This window comes from Lynx rufus, unplaced genomic scaffold, assembly GCF_022079265.1.
Source record: "Lynx rufus isolate CCGP_SWC_20201006 ecotype Redwood Valley unplaced genomic scaffold, mLynRuf1.p SCAF_1, whole genome shotgun sequence".
Classification (NCBI taxonomy): domain Eukaryota; kingdom Metazoa; phylum Chordata; class Mammalia; order Carnivora; family Felidae; genus Lynx; species Lynx rufus.
Genome location: NW_025814823.1, coordinates 231,163,918 through 231,181,545, shown reverse-complemented (window position 1 = coordinate 231,181,545; position 17,628 = coordinate 231,163,918). Strand labels below are relative to the sequence as shown.

General features: G+C 44.2%; 1 protein-coding gene across 2 annotated transcripts in view; it reads right to left on the bottom strand.

The window, feature by feature from the left end:
• Positions 1 to 11,151: 11,151 nt before the first annotated feature.
• CTNND2 (catenin delta 2) overlaps positions 11,152 to 17,628 on the bottom strand; it is a 777,587-nt gene continuing 771,110 nt past the window's right edge. For both annotated transcript variants that reach the window (XM_047074403.1, XM_047074404.1), the window contains one exon: positions 11,152 to 11,412. In XM_047074403.1, the coding sequence (XP_046930359.1) occupies positions 11,152 to 11,412 (261 nt within the window). The remainder of the gene's footprint in view (positions 11,413 to 17,628) is intronic.

Below are 17,628 nucleotides of genomic sequence, written 5' to 3'. Positions count from 1 at the left end.
CACCTCAAGATGCATGAATATTGATTAACATAAATAAATTTAACAAAGGAAATCTTTTCTTTTTTTGACCAGAAACGTGTATGAGAATTTCCACCTGTTCAGAGATTTTGGAAGTATACTACTATAGGAAACAAATGAGTTTATGCCCCTCCCCAAGAATTTAGTATAAACTAGATTGCTTTAAGGCTTTAGTTTCTGAATCTAGGTATTAATACAGTTAGAAGCCATTTTAAGACTTTTTTTTTTTTACATGAATTCAACGATGATATTATAGCAAGAGCCTGATGTGGTAGACTGAATAAAGACTCCCTAAAGATGTCCACGTGCTGATCTTTAGAACTGGTGAATACGTCACCTTGCATGGCAAAACGACTTTGCAGACGTAAGTTAAAGAGCTTGAGTTGGGGACACTATTAATGTCATCAGAAGAGTCCTTATAAGAGAAAGGAGAGAGGTGGAAGACAGAGAAAAGATTTGATCGAAGATGCCATTCCGCCGGCTTTAAAGATGGTGCCAAGGAACACAGGTGGCTTACAGTTGCTACAAAAAGAAGTGGATTCCTTCCCATAAAGCCCCCGAAAGGAACACAACTCTGCCAACCCATCTTGGATTTCTGACCTCCAGAAGTAATACATATCTCTTGTTTTAAACCACTAAATGTGTGATAATTTGGTCTAGCAGCGTGAACAGCGCGACATCGTTGCTGGTGATGGGAACGGTTGCCACAAAGCGCTAAAGGTTGCAAACAGTGTTCTACGTCTTTATTTTTCTAAAAGAAGAAATGCGATATGTCATTTTCATGGCCGCTTTCCCTTCTCTGGGCTGTTCCAGAATCCGAGGCTTATGAGCCCTACGACACGAGTGGCCCAGGCACCGGGTCTGTCTTGTGCTACCTGCTGCTGGTCCGGGGGCGGGGGGGATCCAGGCAGAGAGGGGTGCCAAGGTGCCACCTTGTCCTCTGCTTTGCCAATCGCTCTTGAACACAGTGCCTTTCCTCAGTTCTTCTTCATTTGCGTCCACCTGCAGGCTTTCCTTTCTTCTGTCCTGCAAGCCTGCTGACAGCTCTGTCCCCACCCCAAGAGCTTCCCAACCTTTGTCCGCAGGTGCATTTCTCCTGCCGGAGCAGGGCTCTACCTCTGCTGCCCTTAACCCTGCCCCCGTCCCTGCTGCTCCACACTAGCGTGGGTGACGGCAGCACTGCCCTCCACCTGCCGGGAAGACGTCGCCTCCATGAGGACCTGCCACCTTGGCGAGCTGCGGGTGGTTATCCACAGCACCGTGATCCTTGTTAGATCTGTCTCCCAAGGAGCGTGGTATCATGACTCTTACATGGCAACTTCAGTAAAGGTTGGCGGAATGAGTGAGTGTTAATGTTCGTTCGGACAGCCACTTACGGTGTCACAAGGGGTGGTGTGCAAGAGGAGTCTTGTATAGCTCACGAGACCAGATTGTTACCTTTTCAGCAATATGTAAGCTGGATGTTGAATCCGGCCATACCACGTATCGCATTATAAAAATTTAGAGTTAAATTTAGAGTTATATAAGAAATAAAGGTAATAAATAATCAGTAACCAGCACAACCTGATTACATTTTTATTACCTGTGCTCTTGAGGTTATTTTGTCTGCTTTATCTGTACCTTGGAAATGACGTGTTGCCACTTCCGGTTTTGAATTCACTAGCATCAAATCGGCAGTTTGAAATTGGTCGTGGCGGGTGCACTTATAGCACAGAAATTGGCAAGTGCTCTATAGGTCAAAGGGGTTTCTCTTTCTCTCTTTCAACTGTTCAGTGTAAGTATGTTCCAAATATTGCACGGGACATTACTTAAACTGAAAAAATTATTGGCTGTTTCACTGAAATTCCATTTTAACTGGACGCCTATATTTTTATTTGCTGGACCCTGCAACCTTGATTAAATGAGATCTGTGTATACATATTAAGAAGATGGAAATATTTCTTGATAGAGTCCTATTAGATTTACAAACTCTGATCTCCTCTCCTACTTCTATGGTCAGCTCTATCTTTACAACTTTACTAGGGTCAAAATTAATGACATAAAATTCCTCAGATTACTTAGTAACTGGGCTAGTGACCGGATTCCCAACAAACTTTCCATCAATCTCATTTCTGACTCCACCTAAAAACAGTTTTCCTTGCACCTATGTCCATTTCATAACACAGTTTACTGACCCTTTCTCCTGGGTCCTGACCTTGCTTTGTCGGTGCCATCAGCACGCACGGACATCAGTTCTGTCATTCTCAGCCGTTTCTTTTTAGGTTTAAAAGTTCTTGGGAAAACAAGTAAAGCTGCCCTTCAGAATCTTGGGTCTTGAGTGAGCAGAAAATCTGGTTGGAATTCTTCCCTAAGGGAGCTCATGAATGCATCAGGGCCACGGAAGCATCACTGGAGGACCCATTATAGCACCTGTCCGCAGGCACCTGGCAATTAGAAGCTGAAGCCATTCACCTGTATCAGCGTTTCACTGGCTGCGAATGCGCCGAGTACTCTATCTTCACAGGGGCCCAAGGACCAGTGTTGGCCAGCTCACCTCCGAAGTGTGGGGCTGGGAATTTGGGAAACAGAGAAAGCGGCGGTGCCACTGTATTGATAATGTGTGTGTGTGTGTGGGGGGGTGTGCTAGCAGAAGAGGGAGTGATAAAGGGCCATGTAACTTGGAGACATTCCCATTCTGAAACTGTGCGTCCCCAAAGACAACCCAACACAGGGGAAAGCTGCATCATTGCTCAGTACGCCTCACTTTTCCAAACCTTTAATCACCTTCCATTTGATTCCATTTGATCTCTTTGGTTATAGATCATGACGCATGAACAAAATTGCTTAAAAACCCCAAATCAGCTGATATTGCTAGTGTACCGAGGCAACGGTATAGTTTCAAACCCGTATGAATTTGCAGCACATTTTACTTGTGATTAAAAAATAAGGTATATTAGGACAATGGCTAGAAAATGTGTCCACGGAATGTCTCTATGCTTACCAAAATTGGTACTTGTGTTTTTTTTTAAATTCTATTTTACTGAATTTTAGGAAAATATACTCTTACTGTAAGGAAATGATGATGTGAATATTTAACTCTACCTTGAGATGGCTTTCATCCGTCCAGCCTTCTGTTACTTCTCAGCTGAGGTCAGGGGAAAGTCTCTAGAATGTGGGGGCGAGTACTTAATGGTTGTCTGTTGTGGAATATTCTGGGGAATTTGGTGATTCTCCTGTGCTCTGAGAAGAGAGCCAGGTTCTATCTACTCTGCCTTCCTCAGCTTTGACTTCAGCTTTTTCTGGGCCCCTCACAGTGACAAGATGGCTGCTAAGACTAAGAATCATGACGTGCTTCCTTGTTCTCATCCAGCTGGTGGAAACACAAGCCCAAGATCCAAACTCTTCCTTCTGACATAATTACATGGCCTTTTATCCCATTTTCGTGAGTTGTATTAGTTGTTTGTAACTTCTGATAGTAAAACTCATTGCTTTTGCTGTTAAGAAATATTGGCCAAAGTTCGAAAGAAGCTGAACCTATTAAGGCAAAGTGTTATCAGTTTTGTGGGAGACCGTCTGAAAAAGGCAACGCCTGTGTTTCCATCCCTGCATGCTCTGCTAGAATCTTCCCCCCACCCCATCAAGAGATACAGTCCATTTCCTTCCCTACCCTCTGGAACTGAGCAATATTTTGCTAGTGCGTTGACTAATGGAATGCATTTTGACTTTTGAGCCTGGTTCTTTCTCTTGGGACATAGACTTTGGGAACCTTGAGATAATATATAAGAAGACTGGCCCACTGAACCATCTCTGCTGGACAAGCACGTGGAGATACTTCACAGGATGCCTGAGAGCTGAAGTTCCCCCTGCCCCAGCTAGTTGAGTCGTCCCAGACAGATACTAAGTGATTGAACCTTTAAGTGGTTCCAGTCCAGGCTTCTAGCCTCCAGGATGCTTCCAAGTGGAGGGGAGCAGGGCCGAGCTGTCTTCATGGAGCCCAATCCGATTGAAAATTCCTGAAGAAAATAAATCTTTCTCTCTTTTTATTTTTTTTAACGTTTATTATTTTTGAGAGAAAGAGCACGAGTTGGGGAGGGACAGAGAGAAAGGGGGATGGAAGATTTAAAGTGAGCCCTGTGCTGAGCCAAGAACCCAGTGTGGGGCTCGAACTCACGAGCCCCGAGATCATGGCCTGAGCTAACATCAGACGCTCAACTAACTGAACCATCCAGCCACCTCCCTTTCTTTCTTTTTAAAAAAATGCTAACTTTGGAGTGTTCTGTATAAAACAGGTAAACAGAATGAGTCTAGATCAAATTTTACATGTGTGATTTCTATCCTTGACCATAAAGAGTTGCATATGAAAAAAGTCAGTGGTATTGTAATAATTTTTCCATCGATGACAACTTAGCTCATGTAGTTCAAATTCACTTTTCACATGGCCAGTGATTTAGGTTTAGTTTCAGTGAAGGCCAATTCACTTTGTTCTGTGACTTAACTGTGTGGTTATCTCATAGCTGTCTGGTCTTAATTTTGAGAGCATGAAGACACATTGTGGCCATTTGGAGATGGACACCAGGCTTCTCTGCTGAGCTGTTCACTAAGGGAGGTTGTGGTCATGGACTGGACACGCTCCCAAACTAGAATTTCTGAACAAAAACATCGTGTTGGCTCCATGAAGTTCAGGCTTAGGGTAGGTTGGGCATACGAGAAATGAGAATAAATAGCCTGGAGCAGATGGGAGTTGGGTGGGGTATTGAGGATGACTACCCCGCAGCAGTAACTGATGTGGAAGGCACTGGTTGTATAGGACGTGTGGTGGACAAATGCCGGGGTCCGCAGACAGACACCCTCCTCTCAGACCTTGGAGTCCCACTGCCTGAGAGCCTGGTTCCATGGTGTTGAGCAAAGAGTGGGCCCTGGGGAATCAGGCTTTCCTCTCCCCATGGCCCCTTTGCTTCATGACTCCTAATCCTATCTGAAGCCACTGCTTGAACATCACCGTCCCAGAAAGAGCCATCCTGCTGTTATGGTCTATGGTGAAAAAGCCTCGATTTTATGTCCAGCAGCAAAAGTTGCCAATTACGTGGTATCACCGAGTCTTACTCCCCTCATCTCCAAAACAGGGCAGGTTATAATATGAGCCTACCTGGTAGTGAGTGGGACAAGCAGAACATTTTTAAAACACCAGGAAAGCACTAAAATGCTGCACACACTGAAGGAGTTGTTCTTAAACCATTTGTATGAGCATGGAACCTTGCTTTACAAGTTTGCTTTGCTGCCCTAAAATAATTCTTCATTCCATTTGTGATTGTCTCAAGCCGGCATCTTGTCACAATCAACAGCTCATTGCTAAGCTTCCCAGTCCTCTGCCCCCTCCCCTGCTATTCAGTCTCCTTAACCTGCCACTGGAGTTACCCACTAAGGCCCTGTGTGGTCTCCGAATTACAATACTCACAGGTTTCTTCCTTCTTGTCTTCCTTCTTGTCATCTTCTGGTATCAGTGCCCACCAGTGATACTTTCCACTCTCTTTATATGAAATTCCCCCTGATTTTGACAACAGTACACTGGTCTTGTTCTCCCCAAACCCCACCTCCAATATGCTATTGTGTACTCCTGTATCATGTTGGTTGCCAATGAGCCTTCATCATCCCCGTGATGCTCTCCTCTCTACCTCCCCTTTTCCGTGACTGCTCTATCCGTGCCATTTTCCACCTCTCGGCACCAAATCTTGTGCCTCTCGTTCAGCATCCTGGTTGCATTTCAACTGCCTGTTGCAACGTTCTCCCTGGATCTACCATCAACATCTGTAATATGTCCAACATGGAGTGGATTTTCCTTGTCAGAAAGATTTTTCTTCCTTATTACCAGTGGATTATCCCCTGCTGGGCTTCCGGTCACCCAAGCTCACATCTTAGAGGGATCGTTGGGTTCCTCCAGCACTCACCCAGCACTCACCAAGTACTGTGAATTTTACAACTGCAACATTTCATGTTAGTTTTCTCCTAGCTCATGGTCTTATGTTTTCTGGATCATTGTTACCAAGTTTAATGTTCTTATGAATCGTCTGGGGATTTTATGAAAAGGCAGATTCGGACACAGAAAGTATGGAGTGGCACTCGATATTCTCCACTTCTGATATGCTTCTGGGTGATGCTGAGGCTGCAGTCCCCCAGATTATACTTTAAGTAACAAGGTTCTAGATTATTCTAAGTTTCAGAAGTGATCTCTCTCGAGACCAGGGGTTCTCAAAGTATAGTCCCTGGACAAGCAACACCAATATCACTTGGGAACTTGTTAGAAATGAAAGTTCTCTGCCAGTCCCAGCCCTATGCACTCATAAACTCAACGTCTGAACAAATTGTTCAGGTGATGTGCTCCAGGTGATTCTGATGCACGGTTGGAGAACCACTGATCTAGACCTTACCTGTACAACCACCACACCCCCCCCCGAATTTTTGTAAAATGCTATGAAAAATCTTTAGTGTTCTATAAAATGGCTTTCAGGAGCCTCAAGTTTGTTCACAGCCTGCCTTGTCTCTCTCTCCCTGCTCTTCCCGTTCCTCATTTTAGAATTAATTTTGTTGCATTCTGTTCCCTGTCCATTCCCCATACTTTCCACATCTTCACTTGCATTTTTTCCAGAAACATCTCCAATATTGCTCATCAGAAGCCTATCCGTCCTTTAAGTTCCAGCCCAATACCATCTCCTCTGCCTTGTGTTCTCAGATCGCCCACCTGGGAGTGCATCTTTTTCCTTCCTTATGCTCAGTTGTAGTTAGGATGTTGTGCATTGCACCAGAGCAGTGGTTCTGACTGGGGCTGATGTAGCCCCGCCCCAGGGGATATTTGGAAATATCTGGAGTCTGTTATGATGGTCACAACTGCAGGTGGTGGTGCTATAGGCATCCAGTGGGTAAAGGCCAGAGACACTGTTAAGTATCCTATGCTGCATCTCCCCTATTTCTCCAAAGAATTATTCAGCCCCAAACATTAATGGTGCATTAGTGAAGACACTCTAGAGTATTATGTGTATGTTCTGTCATCTCTCATGATGGGTGTCAGCACCACCTGAGATGATGTCTCAGTTTTGCATGCACATTGTAGTACAGAGTACCAGGTGCTGATTCATCAAAGCTTTTGTCTTCATTTTATTGAGGAACCAAGAAATGAAATATTGTAAAAATTTTAAAATGTGTGATGCTAACGTAGCCACTGTTGAAGTTCATGCCAAGAATTCCATTGTCTTAACTGAGGATCAAACCCTTGACTCAAAACCCCAGTTTCACCATTATCTAGTGTGCTCAGAAATGTGGGTTGGTTGGCTTGCTTGCTTGCTTTTTTTTAAAACTACTTCATTCTTTGTGTTTGAGGAGACCATAGGTGCAGCCCGGTTGTTTACTATTGAACTGGTGAAGACACGGAGGTCACGTGCCTGCCTTGCCAGTCCTAAACTGGGTACTCGTACCAGTTCTCTGGTTTGAAGAACACAGGTTCATGGCTTGGGAGTGTTGTCATTTGTAAGGAACTGGAGGTCTTTGTCTCTCAACTTTGTATGGCCAAGGATTGTCCCCCCACTCCCAGATCCTTCTTTTTATTTAACTCTGTGGGTTACAAAACAACATTTCGCCCAGAGAGGAGGTGATGTGTTTAAGTTCTTCCAACAAGCTCTCTCCAAGGAATGGAGGTCAGTGCACTTTCATGAAGATCCTGACCTGAGAGGTGCCACTTTCTCTCTGGAGGGACAGAATCACCAGGCAAGAAGGAAATTGGTTCTCGAAGGTGGACAAAATAGTGTCTTCAGACAGCCAAACCTCACTTTCCAAGGGCACAGTTCTCAAGGACGGGGGGACAGTATCAGGCCCTACAGCAGAGCTGACATCAGAGAAATGAGCAAAGCAAATAAATTGAGGTTGGTTTTGCTGCTGAATTTAAACACTGCTTATTTTTTTTAACAGCAGGTTTTCATAATGTGTGTCTTGCTTATATGAAATGGGTCATCAGTGGTTAACCTTCACCTAGTCTGCACCAAGTGTGATGTGGTATCTGTGTCACCCTAATTCTTATGAACCTCTTAGGTATTTTCTCATCTAACTCACAACTGATCATTTGGATTAAAACGTAAATGTGTGCTATTAAACCTGAGTCAATATGAAAGATCTTATTTTAAAATATTAATATCATTGAAGGGGGTATAGTTTTAAGTGTCCCTTTAATCAGTCCTTGGTGATCAAAACTCTCAGGTGAAGAAAAACCAGGTCTCTTTCTCATACATAACGTCCAGATTGTACAAACTGTTAAATGTACTGGGCGTACGTATGGTCCACTACAAGGACTGAGAGGAAAAAAAATTCTAGTTTCCTTTCCTCCCTCCTTTGCTCTGAAAAACACCATTCCCATCTCAGTAAATAATCTGACATCTGGAGGTTCTTACAGACCCAAGAGGCAACTATCTGCGGGGACTTGGGTGGGGGTTAGTATCACACCTGGTCACTTCAGTACAATGAAAGCAAAAACAAACTAAAGTTTCTTGCCATTTGGGGCTTTTATCCAATATTATCCAATTTAATAATAAATTACCAGCTGATCAATGTTCGTTGCCAAGGGAACCTGTGGGGACTTTAGGTTATTTCACGGTTTATGTAAAATCTCACCTATCATCTACCTACTCACCTACCTATCTATCTAGTATCCATCGTCTATCTATCTATCATCTATCTATTATCTATCAATCATCACCACCTATCTACATCATCTTCTATTTATCTATCAATCATTTCTTACTGTCTCCTTATTTACTTCTGTGTGTGTGTGTGTGTGTGTGTATGAAAAGGAGAACACGATTGGTTTGAGTAACTACAGCACTTCTAATTTTCTTTTTCCTACCTCTACCTCTGAAGCCAGAGGCTCCTGGCTGAATTGGTTCATTTCAGCCTGGCACCACATGCTGTCAAAGAATCACGGGCAGCAGAGGCATCTTTAGTCTTCCCAGGTCGCAGATGCAGGGAATTCTCGGACTCAAAGAGTATAAAGGAAAATATACAGTTCCCACTAGGAGGGCTTTTCAGCACATGCAGTCATTTCTCCATGCACAACTCAAGCCAGGAATGAGTCCTATCATTCACTTTTGGAAAAGTTAAACCAGCTACTAGGTTATGGATAAGTCATGTCTATGCCATAACCTCTGCCTCGATGAACTTCACTAGTTCACGGATGAGGAGGACACGTTGTGCTCAGTGCTAATTTTCTGTCTCTGCACGGGGGCTGGAGCATTCCTGTGAGGGAACCCACCAATGCTGAATCCAGTCCTAGAATAAACAGTGCAACAGGGTCCAACTTGCAGGTAATTTACAGGACAGTTCAAAAGCAAATTTGTGTCTCCTGCTCTATTTTGGAAATCAGCTTTTCATTTGCAAAAATACACCTGAACAAAACAAGTTTTTTGATTGGTGCTAAATTTGGAGAAGGAACCACTGATCTTGGACTTTGCGCTGAATTCAACTATGTAGAGTGAAGGGGAGGAAGTTTTAAAGGAAGATGGTCAGCCAATTTCTTTTGTTATTTAATTTTTATTTTTTCCAAGAACAGTTAACATTTACTAGGCACCTACTGGCCTCAGTCACTTGCATCTAAGAGCAAAGCTGATTTACCCACAGCCCGTGTCCTTGTAAATGGTTAGCCTTATTTCTTAGCTCTGTTAACCACTATTCTAACATTGGCTTCAAGTTCAATTTTAATAATCTAATCCATAATGGTCCACTGCTCCCTGCCACATGAACAGAAAGTTTGGGGGTAATAAGGCGAGCAGTTTACATTTCTTGATACTTCAAGTAATTGGCCCCAAAGTGAAATTATTGAGTTGGCCATGGTTTATTGTGTTCCCAGGGCATAAAACGTGGAAGGAAATGGACCTGTAGAAAGAGGTGGTGTCCAAGAATGTGTGAATGTGTGAAAATCCTATAACTTCACTTCAACTGGCCTAATATCCTGAGTCACTAGATGGTCAGAAGAATAGATGGAGGTACGAGAAGAACAAAGTGATGTACATTTATACCGAAAACCAGAAACAAAGCTTGTACAGGATGAACAGCGAATGAAGTAGCTTCTATCAAAACAAAATCTCACACAGGTCATTTTTATACATACGTGGACATACACACACCCACACACGCACAGACACACAGGCAAGAATGTGTATTTTGTAAGATAGGGTCCTTGGAAATAGACATTCTTAGCAAATATGGATGACAGATCAATTGTAATTTATTTTCTTTTAACACTGTATCATCATAAAGAAAACTGGTATAAATGAAAAAATCTATTTCAAATATCTACATCTAAAATTTTAGGCAGTGAAAAAGCACTTTGTTGACAAGGAGTGTGGAATGATGTATGTTAATTGTCAGAAACTGCTGAATGCCTTGCTTACTTGCCACAAACAAATTCACATATCAGAACGAACAATACTGCTAAATATTCCTTTTTTTCCCATTTTTTTTTTGTTAAAACATACTGGGAGAAAGAAAAGAAAAGAAAAACTGGAAATCCATACATCTTTCAAAAGTTTGAAATTGAAGCAATATTTAGAACCATAGATGAGGAAACACGGCATGGTGTAATATACACAATGCGCTTCTCTTCTTTAATCTGTAATGTACATCAAATACTTTACAACAATGCATTAACAAAAGGCAAGAAACATCTTGCTGTACAGAGGAACCCCAATGCAACTTGAAGCCTAGAATCACAACGGATGAAGAGAGTAAACAAAGCGTGAGAAGCCGTCCCTCTAAAGTGTGTGAACTACACTGTGCCTTGTGCTTAACTGCAACCTTCACGCCCCACCACCCCGACCGTCTCCTCTGCTGCCTTCAGCCACGTTCAATATAAAGCACTTTTTATACTCTACAGCTCAAACTAGAAAGGTGTTGCACGATGTCATATTTAGGATCGTTTTAGCTTCCTATTGACTTCCAAGTTAACTTTCGATTCATTTAGCTTTCTAAAATAGCTCTTAATATTTCCTTACTGGTTATCACAGCCTTCCTACGGAACAGGCTTGAACAAACTAAATTTGCAGGGGGAAAAAAAAAAGCAATGTCTTGTGGTATGCATGCACATGCACTGTTCCCGGAGCGCCTCGTGCCGCCCGCTCCTCACACCCAGGAGTCGGGGGAGGCCGGGTAGTGGCTAGTTTCATAGTTCAGTTCACTGTAGGGACGGGCAGCTGAGTAGAAGTCGACATAGTTGCCGGTGGACTTGAGTCCCAGGTGCATGGTGTACTCACTGGCGGGAGGGCGATGGTGGACCTGGTCCTCGAAGAAGGACTCGTCGTAGTTTCTCGTGGAATTCTGAAACGGCTGGTAGGTCTCGTAGTCTTTCCTGCTGGGCTCCTGTGGGACTGGCTGTGCTGGAACCTGCACAGAAAAGAAGATCCACCTGGGCTGGTTCGCTTTCTCTTGATGCAACCCCCCCACGGCCAGGCGCTCAAGCCTTCCATGTTAAGGGCTGGGCCGTGCCCCCCACCCTCCCGATCGACCACCATGGCGCTTCTCCAGACACTGCCAACTTCTGATCGCCCTTCCTTTTATAAGCCGGTGCCTGGGTCCATGCACTAGCATTCTACATAATCTTTTTAAAAGATTATGATTGTAGTAAAACATACGTTAACATATAATTTGCCATCTTAACCACTTGTAAATGTATCCTTCAGTGGCATTAAGTATATTCATGGCATTGTGCGGCCATCACCACTATCCATTTCCAGAGCGTTTTTTAAAAGTTTCTTTATTTATTTTCAGAAAGAGAAAGAATGGAGGGGGGCAGAGAGAGGGGGAGACACAGGATCCTAAGCAGGCACCACACTGTCATCAGGGCTTGAACTCACGAACTGTGAGCCAAAATCAAGAGTCGGACACATAACCGACTGAGCCAACCAGGTACCCCATTTCCGGAACTTTTTCATCACCTCAAGCAGAAATTCTGGACCCGTTGAGCATAACTCACCATTTTCCTCCTTGCCCCAGCCCACGGCAGCCCATTCTCCTTTCTGTCTCTCTGAATTTCACTATTCTAGACACCTCATGTAAGTCGAATCATATTATATTTGTCCTTTTCTGTCTGGCTTCTTTCGCCTAGCGTAATGTCCTCAAAGGCCATCCGTATTGTGGCATGGGACAGGATTTCCTTTTTAAGGCTGAACAATATGCTATTGTATGCGTATTTTTTTTGTTTATCCATTCATCTGTTGATGGCCACTTGGGTTGTTTGCTCCTTTTGGCTATTGTGAATAATGCTATAATGAATGTGGGCACACCAGTACCTGTTTGAGTCCCTGCTTTCAATTTTCGGGGTATGGACCTAGAAGTGGCATTCCAGATCTTCTGATAATTTGAGGTGTAACTCTTCAAGGAATTGCCAAACTGCCACAACAGCTGAACATTTTAGTAGATAACCTTTTAAATTAAAGACGCATAGACTAGACGCTATAGAACACAACTAGTTGATCTTCCTCTCTTCTGCATTTTTTTCCCATTACACCTAGGTTGTTGCAATCCCAGAGAAAGAGACGGTGAAGATGTAGGAGGTCTAATGGTCACTTGGGTATCTTTCCGCCCGCGCAGTGGGCTGTGATCAATACCTCTCTGGAGGACGGAGGCTTCCCACTGGTAGGGTCATTCCATCACACCTGCCTAAGTGATCAGAAGGTTGCACAGACAAGCATGTACTGAAAACAGGAAATCCACTCCAAATATAACATATTCAGGAGGATGAAAATATTCCCCGACTTGGTTTCCGTAAGAATTTATTGAACTCGAGAATGATGTGGGGTTATGAAGCTTTTGGCTGAGGAGGAGGGGTTTCAGTACTGTCTCGTATCCCTTCAGTCCACCTCCGTGCTCTTTGCCCTCTTGTCCTTTGCAAGTTACTGTCTGATGTAGGAGGCTTTGAAAATTTAGAGGGGTCACATGAGCCTCTGAGATATGTAAAGTCAAGAACTAGTTCCACCTGTTTAGTTTTAAGGACAGTAAGACCAAGACTGTTCATGGGCTGGTAATTAACACCTGTATGTGGAGGTCTGGCTCTCCTCTTCCCTTCTGACTGCCTCTGGGGTCCCTTTTCTAGCACTATGCACCCGAAAGGAGCGGACCCTCCCCGCAGCTAGGGCACACAGTCACTTGTGAAGCTCTGCTCACGTGCAGTCACTGGGAAGAAGGTCTGGTGTGAATGATAGAACACTTCTAAAGAAACACAGTATGATCACCTCCAAGCAGATTCAGTAATTCCCTATTAATTTAACTAAAGCTCAGCATGGAAACATCCTATAGAAATTGGTCCTAGTTAATAATGACTTGTAATTAGCACGTTGTGTGTAAATGAATGCTTCTAATGACCTGCACATAATTCTTCTCTCAAGCAAGTGAACCTCCCTCTTTTACATGTAATTGATTTACACTAGTAATTGACCTGTTCTTCATCATAGCTGCCATCCACTATGTCCCACACTTCTCGTTAGTGGCGCTGATGAGTGAGGTTTTGGGCTACCTGCGAAACAGGTTAGCCTAAGAGCCTGGCCATGAGAGGGATGTTTGGAATTAATCATCTGTAATTAAACAAGGCCAGGTCTACCAAATTACGTGGCTAGGCTGAGGCGCTCTTTGCTATCCTTTGAAGAGCTGTGTGCTATGCTGAACTTCTGTGCTCTGGCACTGTGCTGCTACTAAACATCGAGCATACGAAGGGTAGGAGCTGGAAGATCTAGAAAAATCACACGGGGAGGGGGCTAGAGTTTACTGTGCTTTTATGTCAGTGGGCGCTATACCCAACATTTAACAAATTCCTCTTTGTTTAACCTTTAATAACAGAAATGTGTATATATGTATGTATATGTCTCTATCTCATCATGTATCTCTCCTTCCCTATTGGGATCAATCCATCCATCCATCCAATTCCCACTTTATAGATGAAGACACTGAAGCTCAGAGAAATTAAGAAACTCCTCCAAGATGTCATGGCTAGCGGTGGTGTGAGACTGGAATGTGAATCCGTCTGGCTGAGTCAGAAGTCCACATTCTCTCCACCACACACAGTTTCGGTTGAGCCAAACCGGTCAAGCTTGAGGGCCAGCCTCACTGTGTTGACCCAAGGCTCTATAATAAGAAGGGAGGCTAGTGGACAAAAGTAACCTTGGAAAAGGTCTCACTTCTTTGTGTCAGTCTTATTGGCCAGAGATGGGGAGATCTGCAGGGGAAGTCACTCGCAGGCTTATGGCTCTCCACAGTGGCTGCTTCTTTCAGGCTTTTGCACAACCCGTTTCAAACTTCTTACTGTTGCCATGTTCTCTCTGGTTGGTGGACGTTTTTAGGTCGGGCACGTTTATCGTAGTCTCTTACCTTGAGGACTTGCCCTCTTTAATTCATCTGTATTGGTCATAAAGTCTCTTGTCAACCCTTTTTAAGAGTTAGTTCTGTGGTTCTGAGAGTGTGTGTAAATGAACTATCCAGGCTGGGTGACAGGTGGCACTGCTGTGTTTGGAGGGATTAAATTTGCTCATTGGCCTGGTCGTGCAGATGTTGACTGTGGATGCACATTCACAGTGGAGGAATGTTGGCTCTATTTTACAACTTACTCTAAGGGATAATCTGACAGAGCTCAAAATTGGACGTATTTTGAGCTCCCAAATATAAGCCTTCCCCATAGAGGAGCTAAAAATAAATGCATTTTTTTTTTACATTGTACTGTTTGCATAAAGCAGACTTCTATGAAGGAAGTAGAATGATGTTCATATACAATAGTGGCATATTCTGAACTTGAGTGTCTGTTGCAGCTCAGTGAGACCGTGGCACAACCAAGGAGCCTGAGGCTGTCTGCTTTTGCCTTAAGGCAGCGTCCTTTCTGGGAAGGGGAGGTGCAACCAGCTGGCTCACATGGGGAGACTGGGCTCTGTCCTGTGGCTCCTGCTCCCATAAAGACACCTTTGTTGAACCTTTTCCTCAATAGGAGAAGGTTGGGTTTAAATTATGAAGGATAGTGCCAGTTCTCTACCCCCCAGTTCTGTTAGCATAGTGAGGAAAACTTGGTTGACTCCTCACCGAGTTTGCCTACAACCTGTATTTCTTTCTAACACAAGGGAAATAGTTGCCCATTACAGATCTTCAAACTTGACCACACGGCGAAAGCTGAAGACTCAGGGTGATAATATACAATGAAAGAAGTCATGTGGTAAGGATTCACGGTTCTCAAAGTCTGGTTCAAGTGCATCAACATCACTTGGAAGCTTGTTAGAGATGCAGATTACCCACCAAGTCAGAAACTCTGGGGTTGCGGGGGGCCACTGATGTGTGTTTAGTAAGTTGTTCAGGGGATTCTGGCTCATGCTCAAATTTGAGAACCACTGGTAGAGAGGAGACCAGATGGGACAAGAAGGCAGATGAACCAGGTTGGAGTCTTTTCCTTTTCTGAGCTGGGTGACCAAAAGCAAACCCTTATTCTCCTTGAATCTCTGAGGACAATTTCACCTGCTCTTCTCACCTGGCAGTGAAACCGAGGACACCAACCAGGACCTCAAGATGCTGTTTTGATGTCAACGGTAATCATTTTAATGGTGGTCATCAAAACACCAAACCCCTTTGTCTCTAGTTTAGGAACAAAAAATTCTGTTGCTAGCTAGATATATGCAGTTGGATGTGATATTTTTCTTTATCAGTATGTGATAGACTAGTAGAAGCTCAATAACAATTTGGGGGAGTTTAAGTAGTTAATTCTTAAAATGATGTCTGCAACCAGTTGATTGGAGATATAAAAACCAAGGACCACAGATGTTATTTCAGACTAATGGCTATTTCTTCTAGGAGTCGTAAGGCTTGGAACTCAGTGAAAATAAGACTGGAGTTCCAGGTGGTCTCATGGAGAGAGCCATAGCTGAGCAGCTGCCTGGCTCCCTTTCCACTGAGTCATGGAAAGCCTGGCTTATGGCCATTGCCCTGGACCCTGCCTCGCCTGCCCATGCATTTGGAGCTGGGGCCACATTCCCAGCTCTCATTGTCATTGACTCCTCTTGGAGACCTACCTCAAACCAGTTTCCCTCAGTGAATTGCTTCTTCTTGGAGATGAGTCACTGTCCAGCCTCTGTGAAGTTCATGAGGCCCGGCGGGCGACCGAGACACCCAGGAGACTAGAGCGCTCAGCAGAGGACAAGCGTCAGCACTGAAATGGAACGGACTCTGGCATATTCCTCCTGGTTAAATTGTTCAAGCTGGTCTTTTATTAGCTGTGAGGTTGTGAGGTCACTCTTAACCCAGGAAAATTCCAAAAATGAAAGCATTCCATCCATCTGGAATGACTAGCCATGTCCATGTGGCCAGAAAATCCAAATTATGGAGGCTTGGTACAAGGTTGTCTCTAGAACTACCCAACTGGAAGAGAACCAAGTCCCCTCTTCTTTTGAATGGGTAGGATGGTCATACCTCAAAACAGAGCCCAAGTTTATTCCAGTAACACTGGAGTTTCCTGGAGTGTCATAATGATTTACCTTGGAAATTTTTGGGGGAAAAAACAATTCTTTTTGGTGGATATTTTTAATTGCTGCTTGATCTTAGAATGGGGTTAAGAGTCTCATCATCTACTTCCCTTTGCTGGACCTTCTCAGGGACTAATGATGGCACTGAGCTGATGCCACCAGGTGATACCATGGGACTCAGCTCAACCAGTGGCCTGTCTACAGCATCTCCCCTGTGTTGCCAAATGGTGCAGAGCTCGCACTCCATCCCGGCTGGGTTTCCCAGCATTCGCCGGGGGCACCATGGCCTTGACAATTCGCGCTGAGGCTGAGTATGTTCTGGGGCATGCTGGGAAAAAGGTTACATTATGTCACGCCCTCCCTCCAGGCAGTGATGCCATCCTAGCACATTAATTCCAATTGGCTTCATTGTTCAGAATAGGCTCTGGAGAAAAGAATTGCCCATAGAGCCACTGTGGACTTTCCTGTATATCTAGGTTGCAAGCAGTGCTAGGAAACTACTGCAGCCACATTGTAAGATGCCAAGGACCTCTGGGCCACACCAGGACATTTCTTCGCTGCCAGCGCTAGTGGAATCCCATGGAAAGAAATATTGGTGTAGAATATGTTCCATTCTTGTGATGAGCTTCTCCTAACCTGAGGAAACTAAAGACAATTCCTATACTCTTGGATGCAAAGTCAGGGTCCTATCACATCCTGACAAGTATCATTAAGAGCTACAGCCAATTCTCTCACTGTACCTGATATTTGCGAAAATATAAAAGTTGTTTTCCGTGACTGAAGTTGGCATTTCCAATACATTTTGCTTCCATTTTCCTTTGTGTTCCCACAGGCACGTTGACACGCGGACGGCTGGTGGCCACCCCCGGTGCTCTCTTGTCTAGTGCTCATGCACCTATTTATTTATTCATTGACCTCTTTGTTTTTAGCAAAGACTGGAGCTGAGGGAGGCCAAGTAGATGTTACCAACGTGTCAGGCGGGCCGTGGGGCCTGGGCATTCACCGGGGGTTTGTGAACCACACCAGCTGTCTTCCAGAATGGCTCCGCATGGACTGGAACATTGAGGGCAAAGGGATAACTCCTCTACCCACCACCATTTCTCCTGCTGATGGG